General features: G+C 48.1%; 1 protein-coding gene across 1 annotated transcript; it reads left to right on the top strand.

Annotated features, from left to right (window-relative positions):
- Positions 1 to 1845: 1845 nt before the first annotated feature.
- HGSNAT (heparan-alpha-glucosaminide N-acetyltransferase) lies at positions 1846 to 18464 on the top strand. The gene is made up of 12 exons (XM_036011525.1): positions 1846 to 1915; positions 4724 to 4800; positions 5495 to 5525; positions 6857 to 7017; positions 8163 to 8278; positions 11083 to 11204; positions 11582 to 11708; positions 12835 to 12921; positions 14314 to 14391; positions 14990 to 15060; positions 15170 to 15282; positions 16028 to 18464. Exons 2-12 carry the CDS (start codon positions 4740 to 4742, stop codon positions 16207 to 16209), a joined length of 1149 nt encoding a protein of 382 aa, XP_035867418.1. The 5' UTR covers positions 1846 to 1915; positions 4724 to 4739; the 3' UTR covers positions 16210 to 18464.
- The last annotated feature ends 552 nt before the right edge of the window (positions 18465 to 19016 follow it).

Genomic DNA, 19016 nt, shown 5'->3' with positions numbered 1-19016 from the left:
TGATAATATTAAGGAATTTATTGATAATATTTTCAAATATAATAAAGGTACTGCACCTATGTTTAAAAACCAAAAGATCCTGCTCTGTCTGGTGTGGCTCAGTGGATTGAGTACCCTCCTGTGAACTATAAAGGTCACTGGTTTGATTCCCTATCAGGGCACATGCCTGGGTTATAGGGCCAGGTCCCCAGTTGGGGGCTCACAAGAGGCAACCAATTGATGTTTCTGTCCCTCTCTTTCTCCCTTCCTTCCTCTTTCTGAAAATAAAATCTTCAAGAAAATTAAAATAAAAAACAAAAATTAAAAGATTCTTATCTTTTGGAGATATATGCTGAAGTGTTTGTGGGTGAAATGTTATGATGTCTGAGAGTCTTTAAAATAAAAGGGGTAGTGTGTGGGAGTGTAGGTGAGGTAAGGCCAGCCATGTGTAGATACTTGTTGAAGTTGGGAGATGTGTCCACGGAGGTTTATTGTGCTAGTTTGTCTGCTTCTGCATATGCTTGAAACTTTCCAAGATGAAAGAAAGAAAAGGGAAAAAATCCTATGCATTCGGTAATTTAAATGTGCAAAGTTTATGTAAAACATGTAGGAAATGTGCCGTGGCTGGTGTGGCTCAGTGAATAGAGAGCCAGTCTGCAAACCAAAGGATCACTGGTTCGATTCCCAGTCAAGGCACATGCCTGGGTTGCAGGCCAGGTCCCCAGTGGGGGTGCAAGGGGCAACCACACATTGATGTTTTTCTCCCTCTCTTTCTCCTTCTCTGTCCCTCTCTAAAAATAAATAATTAAAATCTTTTTTAAAATGTGGGAAGTAGAAATCTCATCTTAGAGAAAAAGTAGTAAATATATATTTATCTTTTGTTAATCATGTAAATCAGTATAATATCATCTAGATATCTTTTGGAACTAAAGTACCTGTCTAGAAAAAAGAACCCAATATATTAACTATCTGAATTACTCCAAAGTTACTTTCAAACTTTCTCAGTGTGCATGTATGCATTTTTACTTACGATCAAGTCTGTGTAATGGGTTTTTGTTTTCAGTAGTTTATATTGATATTTCTTTGTATGCAGAGAGCCCACATTCTTGTTATTTTATTTTAATTTTTTTTAAAAAGATTTTATTTATTTTTAGAGAGAGGGGACATGAGGCAGAAAGAGAGGGAGAGAAACACCGCTCGCTTGGCTGCTGCATGCATCCCGACTAAGGACCTGCCCTGCAGCCCAGGCCTGTGCCCTGACTTTGAACTGAATGGTGACTTTCTGCTTTTGAGCAGCACTGCCCAGCCAGCTGCGTTGTGCCATGCCGGTCAGGGATGTTTGTGGTGTTTTGGTAGCTGCCTTTTGCCCTGTCACACGGCCGTCATATCCTGTGTTTAGTCATTTTTGTCATGAGCGAGTTTGAAATTTTTTACTATTCTAATTTTAATAGTGTTATTAATAAGAATTCTAGCCCTGGGGAATAATGATTTCATTAAACCCTCACAAAAACACTTGAAAGAAGGCTCTATCTTTATTCCTGTTTTTATCGATGAGGAAATGGTGCTATAAGGGTTGAGCATTTAAAAATACTGCTGCTATAAACTTTGATTTCTACTTTTGTTTCATTAAAAACAAATGTTTAATTCTTTGACTTGTCTGGGATATGGAGTTTAAATTAATATACTTTCTTTTTTTGGAACATAGTATTTACTTGTAATATGGCTTATATATTTTTTTTAATTTTTGGTTTAATTGTTAAAGTACGTTTTTCTGCTTTTCCCCCCACGTACTTTCAATGTGATATCCAGTCATTTTGAAAATTTTGCCAAAGAAGATAAATTTACTGAGGTTTCCTTTCTTTACAGTTTGGATGACTTTAATAACTGGATTTCTAAAGCAATGAGTTCCCGGGAGACTGATCGCCTCATCAACTCGGTGAGTTACCAGAATGTGTCACATGTGGTCTGGGTGGATTTTTAGATTCAGGATTTGCAGTTTCCCGTTTAAATAATCTTTACTATCCAGTTTAATTCATCTTATTTATATTGTGGAAGGCCGGGTCTGTGTCCTGTTTTCTCACTAAGCAGCAGCTTTCTCCCGGCTCCTGAGAAGGGCGCTGTCCCCGCCTGTCTCCTCGGTGAGGCTGGGACTCGGGGTGCCCCATGAGGCGCGGTGTGGGGACGTTTCCACCCCGCAGGCGGCACTGCTGATCGACCCCGCTGAGGCTCGGTATTGAAAGGAGATATCAGTATTGAATCTGTAAATGCGGTGGCCCACCGAGATGGCTAAACATGTTATTTGTGCCAGTACATTCATTGTGGACTACTTTTGTCCACTAAGAACGCAGTTCCTTGTACACTTACACCAGCTGCACTTACGCACCAGTTCTTTGCGGTCATTTTATCAGCACCGGCACAGCAAGCTCGGCGGAAGGCACCAAGTCAAATAAAGCGAAAAACCAAACCTCTGGGTGGGATCTTCTCAAAAGCAAATTGAAGTATTGTTCAGAACGATGACCTTTAACTGTCCACTCTGTTAATTTCTCTCTAAACAGTCGAGAAATGAAATTTATTCCCTAGCATTATGAATGGTCATTGTCCTTCTCCCCTTTTTTCGGAAGGAGCTGGGCTCCCCAAGCCGGGCAGGAGAGCTCGGCGACGACGCGCAACCGGAAGTGTGGCGTCCGTCTGCGGCGCCCGTGCGCCTCCGCTGCGTGGACACGTTCAGGGGGTACGTGGGCTCCCTTGTAACGTGGTGGGCACAGGTAGTCCCAGTTACGTGGTTACACACGAATGTACTTTTACTGTTACGGGTTTTATTTATTTATTTTTAGAGGGAGGGGAGGGGAAGGGAGGGAAACATCAGTGTGAGAGAGAAACATCCATCAGTTAAGTTGCCTGTCACACACAACCTGCAATCCAGGAGTGTGCCCTGACCCGGAATTGAACCAGCGACCTTTTACTTCATGGGCAGATGCCCAGACAACTGGGCCATACTGGTCAGGGCACATAAGTATACTTTTAAATTAAAGTAGATCTTTTACTTTCTAGGCTAGAAAGGATTTCTTGCAATAAAAGTAAAGCAGCAGCCTCTCCTTTCTTGAAAACTGCCATGATAGTCTGTACACTCCGTTGCTAGAGAGGAGTAGTGGGACGTGACCAGAACCAGTTTCTACTGGTATATAGACTCTGCCGAGTCAAGGTCATTGCACTGGGTCAAGGAGCTGTGCATGGGATCCCGTGTCCATCTTCATCCCCCATGTCCCATCACCAGCTTGACAGGTGAGAAGATGAGCCAGTCTAGGAAGGAAACTCCAGATGGAGGAGTCAGTTCTCATCCTTTACCACTGCGGACAGAACAGCTAGAGTATCGGACTTTTTTGATAACAAAACCACAGCGTCATATAATAAATCGTTATTATTATTTTATAGTTCTGGTAGAAGATCGAAGGGCAGGAGGGCAGTCTCCAAAAATAAAGTATAAAACTAGTAGCCAGAAATAAACATCTAGGTATCAGGTCTTCCGTTTCTACTCACCAGGTCTGTTAAACTCCAGTGATGACTGAGTAACCCTGTCCCAGCCTCACCAGAGCACCGAGTGCTCCTGGAGTGTATACAAGAAACCAAATAATAATAACAAACGTGATAATAGTAACAATTGCAAACAGTCTTGAGTCTCACCATGTGCCAGGCACTGTTCTGAGTTGTCTTTTTTTTTTTTTTTAAGATTTTATTTATTTTTAGAGAGGGGAAGGGAGGGAGGGAAATAGCAACTTGTGGTTGTCTTTCACCTGGCCTACAGCCCAGGCATGTGCCCTCACTGGGAATCGAACCAGAGCCCCTTAGGTTCACAGGCTGGCACTCAGTCTGCTGAGCCACACCATCCAGGGCTAACTTGTCTTAATTTATTTGCTCTCTTAAAAGCCTAGGAGGCTTTTAATATGCCTGTTTCACAGCTGAAGAAATTGAACCACAGAGTTAAGTAACTTGCCCAAGCTCACGCAGGGACTAAGGAAGACAGCCAGGATTTGATTCTAGGCGGTTTGGCTCCAGAGTCCCCACAAAATTACTCCATTAACATGCTAAAGCCTTCATTCTCTGCCTTCTGCAGAATCAGCATCAAATAGTAGCCTATCCAGAACTGATTTTATTGTGTTTCTCTCTCTGATTCTCATTGCTACTTTTGGAGATAACATGTTCACAGGTGGACAGGAACTAATGTTTATTAAGTGCTGAACTCACCACGTTCAGTCAGGTCCTATACCATACAGTATGGTCAGGAGTCCCACGGTCCCTCTGGGAGGTGCTCTCTCTGTCACAGAGGGGTGCACTGAGGTAACTGGCGAGGGTTTCGCCCAAGGCCTTGTGGCTCACAGGAGAGAAGGACTCAAGATTTGATCCCTCAGCTCTGAGTGTAGTGGCTGTGTGCCTTCTACTACAGTTCTTTAACTTGAGACACCTAAATAATTAGCACGAAATGGGAGACTGGAAATGTTTTGCTTTGTTTTCAAGCTGTCCGGTTTACTGTCCATGTACATTTTTCTTAAGACTGTATCATGTTGGCCGTGTCGGCCACAGGGGCACTTTGGTGCAGGGCCCTATTGTACTGATGAGACGTCATCACTCCTTGCTCTTTAAGTGTCCTCTTGTGTCGTGACTGTGCCTCGTGAGGATACGTGTGTCCCTGGCAGCGGAGCCATCCCCTGTCACCTGTGTGTGCCCTGAAAATGCTCTTGTTTTGCAGGCTGGCTCTCATCCTCATGGTCTTCGTTAATTACGGAGGAGGAAAGTATTGGTATTTCAAACATGCAAGTTGGAATGGTAAGTCCTTCCTTAAAGGCATCATTGCTTAAGTAGGATCACTTCAGAGAACTGTGGGCAGGAGAATTACTCAGTGCCCCCAGGGGATCCAGAGCCCAGCCCCCTGGCAGCCTCCTCAGAGCCACTGAGCTCCTGCCCCCAATAGAATGACCCTTCGATTATTTTGTTGTTCATTCTTTTGTGTTCTGTGGCTCTGTAATGCTTCACTATGATAATGCATAGACTCCGAAAGTGTCTGCAGCAGGAATGTGGGGCTCTGCAGAAGATGCTAAGAACTTAGTTGTAAATGGTCCTTGTCATGTTCTAGACATGCCTTTCTGTGCAGCCACATGCACACCTTCTGAGACTCACTGTCCTCCTTGGGGTGCCCTTGGCCTGAGGTTGGCCCGGGTGTGCTGAGTGACAGCGGTGAGTCTGCCTGGTGGCTGGCTGGACAGTAGGTTTTGAGTAGCGGCACTTAAAGGTCACAGACTTGTCCACACACTTCCAGTGTGGTTCCCCCCGGGCACAGTGCCCTCAGACAATGCTCTCGGCCTGGTGACGGGCGGCAAAGTCCCTGGGAGTGTCTGTGTCTCTTCCTTCCCAGTGTTTTCCTTGGGCTCTCAATTTACTTTCCTTACTTATCAGAATATAATGGGGCCACTCTAGGTTTAGGAAGTATTCCCCTTCCCTCACTCTCTGTGTTTTTCTGCAGGACTGACGGTGGCTGACCTTGTGTTCCCATGGTGAGTGGGCAGTCCGCCGCCAGCTCTTCCGTAGGTCGGCTCCAGGTTTTTCTTTTCGGCTGATGCTGGAGCCTCTCTCCAAGACCAGCCTTGAACTGTGGGTCACAGCCTGCGTTACTCACAGGCCTCCGCTGTTGTGAGCGCCTTCCAGAAGCTGTGGCACCGACTAATGCTTACACTTGGCATAGTGCCTCTCTGAGGCACGCACGCACGTACGGATAAGAGACGAATGATATCAGAGGGATCATTCCGTCAGTGTGCGTGTGACATAGAAGGTCCTGGAATCCTGTAGGAAATTATAAATTCTGTGTAAATACCACTAATTCTAAAAATAAACGTGAAATCATTTCTAATAGGAAGGTAGTGTACTGGTATCAGCGAGTTCTGAGAAGTGGGTAGCAGGACAGCGATTCTCTAACATTCAGAGTGAGACCAGAGTGACCAAACACTGCCGTCACTCCCCTGTGACCTGCGGATCTTGTTGCGGGACTCTGCCTTCCTGCCCAAGGTGGACTTTGTGTCTCTGCTGTGACACTGGAGCAACCGTGCTCTGTTGTCAGGGGGTCAGTCTGGCTGTGGGTTCATGTGTTTGGTCTCTTGTGTTTCATCACTAACGTGAACTCGGGGCTTTTGCAGGGAGGGGATGTGGGGTTCTTTTTTGAGGTGAGTTTGGGTAGGAGGAGCTTTTGCAAGCCTGCAGGCCTGGTAATTATGCATCTTCTGTGTGAGGTTCCCTGTGGGAAAGTGGCCTGGCCCGTTACCAGAGGCTCTCATCCCATCCCGTGACCCCCAGAGGCAGCCAGGGGATGGGGAGGAGCGCAGCAAGAGCAGGCCGGTCTCTGTCAGCCCTGCGTCAAGAACTAGACAAATTACTACTCTGGCTTTTTAAAAAAGATACTTTTTTATGGTAAAAAAAGGAAGGAAGGGTGTGTGGCTCAGACAAAATCGGAAAAAAAGCTTTCATTTTTCTTTGAGGAGCAAAAGTGAGGTTAGAGGCGATTGGAGTGTGTGGTCTCTTTCTCAAGGACTTTGAGGGTGCACTGAGCAGTGTGGACGCAGCGTCTTCATTGTCATTTCTCTCTGACAACTAAGTGGGGCAGCTGCCCAGGGACGGGACGTTGTGCTCGGCACTGAGGAGCGTCCTCTGAGACAGGACTCGGAGGCACTCGGACCCTCTAGCCCGTGGGGCCCCGTTCTGACCCAGCGCCACACCAGGGGTCGGCTACTCTAAAAAATCACGTGTTGTTTCTCTGTTGGGAGACTATAAACTATTAATGGCATATAGACAAAAAAATTGGAATGATTACCTAGTAATAGCTGTTTTTTTCTAGGTTTGTGTTTATTATGGGAACCTCCATTTTTCTGTCAATGAGTTCCATACTGCAGCGGGGCTGTTCGAAGTCCAGGTTGCTGGGGAAGATTGTGTGGAGGAGTTTCCTGTTAATCTGTATAGGAATCATCGTTGTAAATCCCAACTATTGCCTTGGTCCATGTGAGTATTTTCCCCTCTGTTAGTGTGTATTCAGGTTGAAATACAGAAAGTACGTGTTGTAATTCAAAAGACGTGTAACCCCTCCATCTCAGGTACCTGCAAAAAGAACAGTTATTAGAAGAGTATATGTAATGCTTGTATAACCAGGGCCATTACTGTTGTTACACTGGACATTTAGACCTGGGAGGAGCCTCCAAGATGACCCAAACCTGTCTCTTGCCATGAGAGGCTGAAGCGCTTTCTCCAGGTTAGCTGAGTGTAGTGAGGGGCAGGGTGGGACCGGACCAGGTCACTGAGCTCTCAGACCCTGCCCTCCTGCCGCCTTGGTTTTATCAGCTTTCACAATAAGGCTGTCCTGTGGTGGCTCAAGAATTCACCTTTGTCACCACCGGTATGCCAGCTGCATGGCTGGGAAGGAATGACGTCCTTGTCATTGTTTTAGGTGTGAGCGAGATGGGAAAGCTGAGGGAAGGATGTACAGGAAACCCTGTGTTTGGGACCGGGCATCAGAATTCAGGAAGGCAGTGGTTGCTGTCCTCAAGGGGCATTAAACAAAGTGGGCACAGGTATCTAGATGCCACCCAGAGGAACCCTGCCGCCAGAAGCACTGAGACTCTAGGCATTAGGGGGGCAGAGGTCCCTTCCAGTTGGGTCATAAGGGAAGGTGCCACATAAAGTTGATTCAGCGGATCTCCAGAAGCAGGCCACTGCCCACAAACAATACATTCTGGGGTCCGTTCTCGGGTTCACAGTTCCAGGGACATAGTCATGTAGCTGGTGGGGCAGGGGCAGTCTGTCGGGGCCTGTGCTGGGGCGGCAAGTTCCCAGTGGATGTGCGAGTGGCGTCCATACGGTTAGGAGAAAGGGCCAGGAGATGAGCTCTCAGGGCCGGGGTAGTCCTTGCTTCATGCCCACACCTGAGGGAGGGGGCACTTCGGTTTTCATCCCAGCCTCCCAGCCGGCCAGCTTCCTGCTGTGAGTGGGAGCCATGTGTCCTGACGGTATGTAGTATTTTTATCTCTGAGACCCCGAAGAAGACTCACTCAGGTGCCATACGGGTGTGTCTCACCCTTAGAAAAGGTCACGTTGTCTGGGGTGAAATGAGAAATGCCGGCTAACGTTCGCCGCACTTGTACCTCCTGCAGTGTCCTGGGATAGGATGCGACTCCCCGGCGTGCTCCAGCGGCTGGGCGTGACCTACTTTGTGGTGGCCGTGTTAGAGCTCCTCTTCGCAAAGCCTGTGCCTGAACGCGGCGCCTGGGTGAGTGACCCCACTGTTTTTAAGCAAGAGAGAGCAGGAAGTAGCACTGCGTAGTTTTTGGAGCTTTCTTTAGTTCTGAGTGCAGTACTGTACACTTCAGTAGGCTCTTTAATGCTGTTAGGCAAATACTTTCTTTTTCCCTGCAGTTAGTTGTATTTAGTCTTTGTATCAGTAATTTTTTTTCTTGTGATAAAAAACCCCACATAAGATCTACTCTCCTAACATATTTTCAAGTGTCCTGTAATCAGATGCATTTGGATGGCGTTGATGTAATATCACCATCCTCTAGTTTGCTAGTTCAGGCTCTTTCATTGCCCATGATGTACAATATATTTTAAAAGACTTACATAACATATTAACACCTATTCAAAAGGCCGAACAGGTTCACCGTAGAGGACAAGTGCCAAGCTAGGTGTGGGGGAGTGACAGTGTGTCCTTGGCTGTTTCTTTGTGAGAACTATGTGGGTCACTTGTCAGGTGATTCCTTTCTGCCTTCCCATAAGTTGCTGAGTTTACCCCGGTGACAGTTGATGCGTGGGTCACCGGCCAGCAGTGATCACGGAATGCTGCAGATGGCTCGTTGAAACACGAGAAAAAACATGCATAGAGACGGACCAGTTTCTGTGGAGAAGTAGGGATGGAACGGCCACCCCCTCTAGTGGGGAGCGCGCCGATTTACTGTCCAAACCGGCTTTTATTGGGTTCGTTTTGCATAAGAATTCAGGTAAAGCACATTACTCATTGCGAGGAAGTAAGGATCAAACGATAGGTAACAAGGAACTCTGAGGGTCTATTTTGCGTCAGGGTCAAAGAGCTGTAAGAATTTAGGGAACAAACTAACTTCCTCCTTGGACCCTTCTCATTCAGCTGAGAGCATTCTAAACAAAGAAGGTTTCACAGGAATTTACATGTTCTTTCTTAGGCCTGCACACCCGGGGAATCCGCCCTTTCCAGCACAGGGCGGCACCACCCTGTCATTGTTTCAGGCTTAGGTGGAGCAAGGGAAGTAAGGCAGCCAAGAGATTAAGAAATTTTCTTGCAGAGCAGGAGGACTCGGGCTTTGTGAAAGCCAAAGGGCAAGAGTCCATCACCCCCTTTTGCTGTAGCTCCCAAAGTCCTTCTTTTGGGGGCCTCCCACGTGATCGTGCCTGTCTTAGGTCGTTCTCCTCTTGGGGAATCTTACCTGTCATTGGCTAACTGACCAAGCACTGGGGTCCAGGCAGGGTGAGGTATGAAGGAGCAGAAGCGGCACTCCTGCCAGGGAGATAAGCTTGTCTCCTTGCTGGCTTACAGTTCCAAGGGCGTTCCCTCAGCCTTAGCCTAGGCAGGGGTTACAGCTTCTGATACCAGGCAGGGCGGTTCCCAACAGACAGTGATTTCTTTTTCCCTGATGGAGGTAACAATTCAGGTGGGAGTGTTTAAGCCCTTCCATTTGGGGTCCTACTAAACAATAAATTAGTAAGGCTGTACCTGTTTTCTAGCTTCTTTCTGCTTATGAAATAAACTTGCATGCAATTAACAAATTCATCATCAAATCTCAAATTCTCTTGGTTGCCCAGTTACATGTTTTTGGAGTGTGTTTAATCGTCGTTCCTTTACCTCTTCTGCCCTCCCTGTGACCTGTCTGTACCCTCCAGTGTGGATTTCCTTAATGTGCAGTGAGACTAGACCTGTGCAGGTGAACCTGGGTGTGGCTAGCCCCATGAGGGGCCTCAGGGACTTTGGAGGCTCGACCGGGCTCTGTCATTGGCCGTCATGCTGGAGCCAGGGGTTGGGTGGGACCCTGAGAATAGGTGGGTTGCACCCTTTTTTCTTTAACCAGAATAGTTGCAAAACTTTAATTTCATTTTCCTTTTTCAAGATTTTATTTATTTATTTTTAGAGAGAAGGGGAAAGGGAGAGAAACAGCAATGTATGGTTGCTTCTCACGTGGCCCCCACTGGGGACCTGGCCCAAAACCCAGGCACGTGCGCTGATTGGGGATCGAACTAGCGACCGTGCTCAATCCACTGAGCTACACCAGCCAGGCTCATTTTTCTTTTAAAACGTTTCTTCTTTAACTTCTTTTAACTTTTAAGAACAGCTTTATTGAGCTATATTTCACATACCATGAAGCTGACATGTTTGATGTGCACAATTTAGTGATATTTAATGATACTTGGAGTTGTGCACGCATCATCCCTGTCTCATTCTAGAACGTTCTCACCACCACCAGAGACCCTGGTGCTCACTGCTGGCCACTTTGTCCCCTTGCAAGTCCCCTAGCCCAGCCCAGTCTACTTTTTGTTTCTGTAGATTTGCTGATTTTGGGTGTTTCATGTAAGTGGAATTACATAGCGTGCAGCTTTTGTGTCTGATTTCTTTCACTTAGCATAATATCTTCCAAGGTTTTTCTGTGTGGTGCCCTGTATTAGTGTTGGATTCCTTGGTGAATAGCATTCCGTTTTGTAAATGTGCCACATTTTGTAACCCTGCTTCAGTGGATGGGCATTTGACTTGTTTCCACTTTTTGGCTATTTTGCAGTTTAACAATTCTGTGCTCATTTGTGTCCAAGTTCTATGTGAACACCTGTTTTCATTCCTCTTGGGTACAGAATTGGAATTGTCCATTTTATTGTGGTGTTTCATAGAGAGGGAACATCTGGGTCACAGAATACAAATGAAATAAACTTGCACGTGTGTTTGTATCACTACAGTAAAGTCCAAGAGAAGAACCTCAGGGACTTTTCCAAATACCTGTACTGCGTATAAGTTCCCCTTCTACTCGGATTTGGTTTACGTGTATTTCTGTGCTCCTCGCTCAGGAGGGAAGATGCTGGTCTCTGCAAGACGTCGTATCCAGCTGGCCGCAGTGGCTGTTCATCCTGATGCTGGAGAGCGTTTGGCTGGCCTTGACATTCTTCTTACCTGTTCCTGGGTGCCCCACGTAAGTGCCCTGTGTAGGTAATCCCTTTCCGCATGTCCTTTTCTTCTACGTTAGACCTTCTGGGGCTCTGCTTTCAAATTTCCCAAGTCAAAGGAATCCTCGTCCACTCTTTCTTCTCCTTTGAAGCCTGTTTTGTTTGGGGAGGAAAATTGTGTGAGTGTCCAGTAGACCGTCTGTGTGAGGTTGTTTTCAGGGTCAGTTTGAATGGAAGTTGCCAAACCTTAACATGTGGGGGGATAGTCGAGTCACAGAGCAAGGCGGGTGTTCCTAGGCCTGTATGGGTTCGAGGGTCTTTGTTGGGCTGCCGACACAACCAGTGCACACTCTTCCCCCGCTGGCATCTTGTCTGTTAAGTGCGCGTTCTCTCTCCCCCACAGCGGCTACCTCGGCCCCGGCGGCATTGGAGACCTGGGGAAGTATCCAAATTGCACTGGAGGGGCTGCCGGCTACATCGACCGCCTGCTTCTGGGAGAGGATCACATTTATCAGCACCCTTCCTCGACCGTGAGTGGCTCGGGCTTGCGCTCAGAAGGGAACACGCAGGAGCTCTGAAGGGAAGGAAGGGAGACAGGGCTGGGCAACTTCCAGTCGTGTCCATGGAATAAACTGCGATGGGAACCAGTCTTTATTTGAAAAAGGAACTGACTGTAGTGACTTCAGTGTCGTTGTGGGGCAGCACGTAAACATTACTTTGGGTCCTAAAGCGAGAGCACCTTGTATCAGTGTGCTGTGTGGTGCTTCTCTGTGTCTCAGGCTGGATTTCTTGGCAGCTGACGCTGAGACAGAGATTCACGTGCTGGAGGTCTGTCAGGCAGGCAGCCCTTGGGGACCAATGCCTGCTGGGCAGTGAAGGGCAGAGGAGCCACGGACCTGCACCGCAGTCCAGCGAAGGCCTCAGCTGATCTCCCACGGGGCGGGGTGGCCCTTCGGAGTTGTTCTGAATTGAGGGGAGGGATCTGGCCCTTCTACCAGTGGCTGGGTGGGACTGCCCCCAGCAAGGGGGTGTGACTCCTGGAGAGGCAGCTCTCATCAGTCAAGGACAAATCCAGAAGAGGGTCTTGGCTGAGAGCTATTGGCCCTTGATACTTCTAGCAGCTGAGGAATGAAGGCTTTAGTCCTGAAAGGGGTGGGGGAGGGGCATGGTTGGGTGGTACATTATTACAACATCCACACGCTATTTCCAAATTTCTACACTTTCTACAATAACATTTATAATAAAATGATATGGAAGCATTAAATACAATTTGTCTTAAAAGAAGGTAGGAAGCTGCTGAAGTTATAGTAGGGTTGACCACAAAGAATAAACAGAAATGGTGAGGGTGTTACACCTGGTGTGTGGAGCTGGTTCGGGATGTGTTGTGTCGCTGAGCCGCCGGGAGGCGAAGTGGCAGCGCTGGACCGCGGCGCAGCCTTGGTCTCTGGGTTCCCTCCCGAAGTGTCACACGGCACACACTTTCTTGGCCGGAAGTATTCTGCTTATAAGCCCCAGAAGTTGGCAATGGATTGGTTTCTGCAGTAAAAACAAAGCACACTGAGTGTTGCAGGGCACCGAAGTCTGCAGTTGGTCTGCGGGCTGTTGGTGTGCGTTTTCCAGGTCACTGAGTGCCGCTTCTTGTCCTGCGCTGTTCAGGTGCTGTATCACACCAGGGTGGCCTACGACCCGGAAGGAATCCTAGGGACCATCAACTCCATTGTGATGGCATTTTTAGGAGTTCAGGTATTTGTACATTTCATTAGGAGACTCTGTGACAGCTTGTGATTGATGATTTATCACTAATTCAAAAACTACTTTATTAAAGTAAGTAACTGGAAACATATCACCTTCTGTGTATTATAGGTCTAGTAAATTCTGTTTACATTTGACAGGTTGTCAAAACTAAAAGTCACAAAAATTCAGCACATTCAAATAATTAGGTATAATTTCTATATTCTCAAAGTAAATTCTTACTTTTCTCATGGCTCTTCTTAGAAACGGGCACAGCAGTTTCTGCATAGAAGATTCCCTGCTGGGCTGGGCAGAGGGTTTGGGTACTGGTGATGCTGGGAAGTCACAGATCACATCTCCTCTTTCTTTTATTTTTCATTGACTTTAGAGAGAGAGGAGAAGTGAGAGAGAGAGAGAAACATCAATTTGTTGTTCAACTTATTTATACTTTCACTGGTTGCTTCTTATATGTTGCCTGACCGGGAATCAAACTCACAACCTTGGTGTATCAGGACGACGCTCTAACCAACTGAGTTACCAGCCAGGGCTCCTGGCATGTTTCTTTTGTGTACACTTTACATGGTTTCAAGTTGTGTATTTTAAAACATATTTTTAAATGTATTTATTTGCTTTTAGAGAGAGGGGAAGGGAGGGAGACAAAGAGGGAGAAACTTCAATGCGTGAGAGAAACATCAATCAGTAGCCTCTCAATTGGTTGCCTCTCACAGGCCTCCACAGGGGACCTGGCCAGCAACCCAGGCATGTGCCCTGAATGGGAATCAAACGGGTGACCCTTTAGTTTACAGGCCGGCACTCAGTCCACTGAGCCACACTGGCCAGGGCTGGGAGGATTCTTATGCGAAGTTGAGATTTTACTCTTTTTAAAATGTTTCCTTGTCTCCAGTTCCACCCTGCCTGTCCCTCTTTTATACCACCGCCAGAGTGGACCATCTCGCAGGCCAATCTGATAGGGTCCCTTGGTACTGTTTTGGTGGGGGACGTGACTTTCCTTGGCTGCCAATCACCTATGGGGGAGGAAGTGCCTCTCAGTGAGACTTAAAGTCAACCTGACTGTCACCTCCTCCCCTCCTGACCCTCCCCACCCCCAGGCTTTCTGAATGACCTGCAGCACCTCAAGGATGCTCTTCCTGCTTTGCATACCTGTCCTCCGACTCTAGGACCCTTCCTTTCCAATGTCTTTCTCCCCGAAGGTGGTCCCACGTGCCTCTCTCTCAGTCTCCACTAGTCCAGGGCCGGGAGAGCAGTGCCTTTCCTCTTCGTGATGCCACCAGTGTCTAGTGGTGTGCTGGCAGATGAGTCAGTCGAGTGATTAAGATAATGGGTGGATAGGAAATACGAATATACCTTAGGTGATTCTCTTGGTCATACAGTTTTCTCTTCCAGGCAGGAAAAATACTCTTGTATCACAAAGAGCAGACCAAAGACATTCTGGTCAGATTCACCGCCTGGTGTTGTCTTCTAGTGAGTAACCGACATTCTCCCCTAAAATGCCTTTTCTTCACACAAATTTAAAAGAAAAAATGTTTAGCAACACTGGTATATCAGCTGTCACCATAGGTAGCGTTCTTCACTTGAATAACTGAGAGGAACAAATCTTTACACCTAAATTCTCATTTTTTAAGGGAAATGTTGTTAAAAATAAGTCAGTGTTTGCCATCAGCCAGCCAGCCAGGCAGCAATGCGTGGAGAAACAGACTGAGGTTTGGGTCTGGGTGGGGAGCCGCACCCAAAGGCCAGGCAGATGGTAACCGGCTTCCAGGTTTACAGGGGACGGAGGGGTTGTGAGGCCGACTGTGCTGTGGCCCCTGGCCTTGCACTCACGTTTCCTCCCAGTTGCACTTTCACTTATCGCTTAGCTTCCCTTCAACTCCGAGGAATGCTGAAAAGATGTTCTTACAGAGTATTTTTAGTCACATGTCTTAAAAACTTTCCCCAGTTAAAGGAATATGACAATTTTCAGCTCCCCTGCAAACAAATAACTAATATTTTTCAGATTTAAAGCATAACCGTCTTTTGAAATAATGTAACAAAACTTTAACATCTTTCTCCCCCACGATAGGGGCTTATCTCTGTTGCTTTGACGAAAATTTCTGAAAACGAAGGCTTTATTCCAGTAAACAAAAATCTCTGGTAGGTACAGAGAACAGTCATTTCTGTGCTCTTGACTGCTTGTGCCCGTGACTGCTCGTGCCTGCGTCCGCGGTGGCCGCCCTGGGACAGCTCGTTCCCCTCCTCCTAGGTCCGTCTCCTACGTCACCACGCTGAGCTCCTTCGCCTTCTTCATCCTGCTCATCCTCTACCCCATTGTGGATGTGAAGGGCGTGTGGACAGGAACCCCGTTCTTTTACCCGGGTAAGCTGCCTCCAACCCCAAACAAAGTTGACAGTAGTGACCAACCAGACTGGCCCAGAGAGACCCGCTGAGCACGCTCAGTGCCGGGGCCTCGAGCCACAGCCCTGGCGGCAGGTTACCGCCACATGGGCTGAGGGAGAAGGCAGCAGGAGCCACACAGCCCCAGGCCATGCAGCAGGCACTGGTCTGCTCCAAAGCAGTCCCCCTGTTTTACCTACTTACATTGGTATTTGGTATTGATACCTCAGGCAACGGTTCAGGGACTATCATTCAGTTTCTAGTGTTTCGGGAATGGGGTATACTTTCTGCCTTAATGTTAGTGCACTGCTTACAGATGACACATAAGAAAAACAAGAGTCGATACCAGGAGATAAACAGAACAGTGTACATGCCGTTCTGCCCGGAGACTGCAGGTGCAGGGTAGACTAGGGAGCTCCAACGGCTCGTTGCCGCCCTCCGATCCCAGTAATAGTTACTGTCTTTGGACCTCCAGCTTTCTGTGAGAGAGTGGAAGTCAATAATTTTGACTTTCCTTTCAGATTTAGCATTCAAGAATTACACTGTCGGGAGTATTTCCTAACAATTTTTGAGATAGTTTGCACTTGAGTATCTAAGATTATGGGTCACTCATTGGTGCTAGAGGCTCGTGCTTTTGGGTTTTCACTGCACTAAAGTCCAGTGTCGAGAACTGAGCAGAGGAGCAGAGGTGGCGTAGGAAGACACGATCACCCATGTCCCTCCTCAGGCATGAACTCCATCCTGGTGTACGTCGGCCACGAGGTGTTCCGGAACTACTTCCCCTTCCAGTGGAAGCTGCAGGACACCCAGTCGCACAAGGAGCATCTCATCCAGAACATCATCGCCACTGCACTCTGGGTGCTCATTGCTTACATTCTCTATAAAAAGAAGATTTTTTGGAAAATCTGATCGCTCCAGCTGAAGCATGTTGCTGGCAGACTCTCTAGTGGGCCTGGGGGGAGTGCTGACACAGCCTTTATTAAAGGGACCGTTAATGACACCGTCCGTGGGGCGTGTGTTTCCAGGTTACTGGGGAAGGTGCTGATGTGGTCAGGCTAGTGCACTGGGGCGGGACTCTGCCTGCAGGTTTGGGACTTAAATGTTGGAAGGTACTACCTTTTCCCTCCATCTTCTGTGTAAACGGATGGATTTAGAACTCTAATGTAAGGGTTTCTCAGATAACCTTTGCAAAGGCAGTCGCCATGGATGGGCATTTGCCTCTGTGGCGGATGGCACGGTGTAACTGACACCCGATTCTCTCTGAGCTGGCGTTTCTGCACACTGCCTTTTGGCACCGCCATGAGTCCGTCGTCTCCGTTTGGCTGACTGTAGAGCTGACTGAGATGTGAGGTGTAACAATGGAGTGTAATATTTTTTAGTTAAATTTAATGTTTCAAAAAAGTCAGGGTAATTTACCTTTCAGGTCTGCAAGACATTGGTGGGTCCAAGAAAATGCCTTTCTGTCAGAAGCTACTTTCTTCTTTTCCTACTTGAAAAAAAAAGTTAAAATATAAATGTGTTATTCCCAGCCACTCTTGCTTAGTTATATACTTACGTAGCTGTGTATTGCCTTGTCTGTCAATCACCTGCCTACCCACCCACCTGCTTACCTGCCCGTCTGTCTCTCTGTGTATCCAGACGGTAGCTGGTTCCCAGGGACAGGGCTTGGAAGAGATTAAAGCTCACTGTCTTGCTTGTGGCTCCGGCTCTGCCATCATTGCCGTAGAGGATGCTGGCAGGTCCGCGGGCCTGTCTGAGTGTCAGCTTCCTCATCTGTGAAGGGAGGGAGGTAGCGATGACCTCTCAGGTCCCTTCCAACTCTTACGACTCAGTGAGGTGGGCGACATCGATAGCTTTTCTGAAATCCTTAGAGAAGTCATTTTATTACAGAGAACTCTTTAAGATGAGCGATAACGAAAAGTTTCAAAAACTCTCGTTGGAGCAAGTCTTTTCGGAGCGACCCTCCACAGTGGAGGCACCTTTCCCGTGTGGAGCCACACCCCCGAAGATGTACTTCCTCAGGAGTGAGGGAGGGAGGGCACCCAAAGAGAAGCCGCACTTTTCTATGATGCATCATCATACTTGTGAATTTTCCATGAGAACTCCGTATTTAAGGAAAATGTGACAATAGCCTGTGCTCCAGAGCATCCTTCTGTGGTGAGATGGGGCCGTCCTGACGTCCCTTCGCCTGGCGCTGCTGCACGACGACTGCCAGTCTGCGCTTCAGCCCACACCTCCACCCTGAACGCTCACCGGCCTGTCCCTGCCCGCTGCACCCTCCCCCTGGACGTCCTTCCGCCGGCCTCTAGGCTCACCTTCCTCCTCTGTTCCCCCAGATCAAGCCCTCTCCTCTTTGGATTTTCCCAGCTCTGTGAATGGATCATTCTCATCTGTAGGTATGAAGCTGCCGCCACCTGTCACCCACCTACCTCGGTTATCCCCACCTTTCCCATATTCAGTCAGTGCTGCACCTCCTCCTGCCTCTGTCTTCCCGTCAGCATCTTCATTTCACTGGCACACTGCCTTGTTACTCTGGTCCAGACCCTCGTGATTCATTTCAAATGGCCCCCTTCCCTCAACCCCTCCGGTAGTCACTCTCCCTCGTGGCTGGATTAAGCTGTATGAAGCAGAGTTCAGAGCACATCACTGCTTTATAAAAACCAACACTGAAGCCGATATAGCTTCGCCGGACATACATGACCTTCCTTGGCTGAGCCCAGCACGCCCTGCCAGCTCCCTCCCCCGCCCCCATGCCCACCCTGCTTACTCCAGCCCCACTGGACCCCCCACCCCGTCACTTGGCCAGGACCTCCTGCTCCTGACCTTGACTACAGCCTTACTTTTTCCTGCATTACTTTTTCCTCTTCATTTTCTCCTGTGTATGTTTGGCCTGTCATTTTAGAGCCTCTACTTCTAAGGCACCTCTCTAATCTCTTGTCTCGTCCAAACGTAATATTTTCTTCCTCTGGCTTCTCGTAATACCTTGTTGGGACCAATTTCATGGCCCCCATCACTTTGTGCGAGTTACTTGTGTACATGTCTCGTTTCCCACGCTGGACTGGGAGCTTGCTAAGAGCAAGATTATGCCTTGTTCTTCTGCATATTCATGGCACAAACAGTGACTTATGCATAGCAGGCACTAAATAAACATTTATTAAAGCAAAGCAAAACGGTGGCTGTCTTTGTTTTTACTATGTAAGTGCTGATATGTGAGCGTCTGGCATGCCCCGTGACAATGGTCTTGGTTGGAGCTAAGGTTTGGGGACAGTCGTTGCTGAGGAGACCTGCTGCTGCCCTTCCCTTCAGGGAGCCATTATGGACGGTCACAGCTGTGTCGTCCAGATCTTAGCAAGTGAAGCTGGGCGGGCCTCTCCAGATGAGGCAGGTGTCCAGAAGCCTTTCTTAAACCGGGGAGTATACAGTTAGTATGTCTTGAACCCTGGGGACGGGTCCTGGTTTGGCCGGGTTATGAGGGGCTTCACCCGCAGGAGAAGCCCTGACGTAGGCTGGCTCCTGGCTGTCCACTTGGCTCCGCCAGCTCCCTCGTGGCCGTGGGAGGGCTGCCGCCCTGACACTCGGCCGTGGGACACTCACTGGACAGAGAGAGGGCCCCCCGCAGCCCGGTGGCTTTTCATTTCACCAGCCAGGCAGCCCTCCCCTGAGGCCTCGTAGGCCACCAGTGTGTCCCTTGATGAAAAAGCCAGCAGTGACGAGGG

Source organism: Phyllostomus discolor, chromosome 11 (assembly GCF_004126475.2).
Source record: "Phyllostomus discolor isolate MPI-MPIP mPhyDis1 chromosome 11, mPhyDis1.pri.v3, whole genome shotgun sequence".
Classification (NCBI taxonomy): Eukaryota; Metazoa; Chordata; class Mammalia; order Chiroptera; family Phyllostomidae; genus Phyllostomus; species Phyllostomus discolor.
Note: the sequence above shows the minus strand (reverse complement) of the source record. Positions and strands in the feature narration are given on the sequence as shown.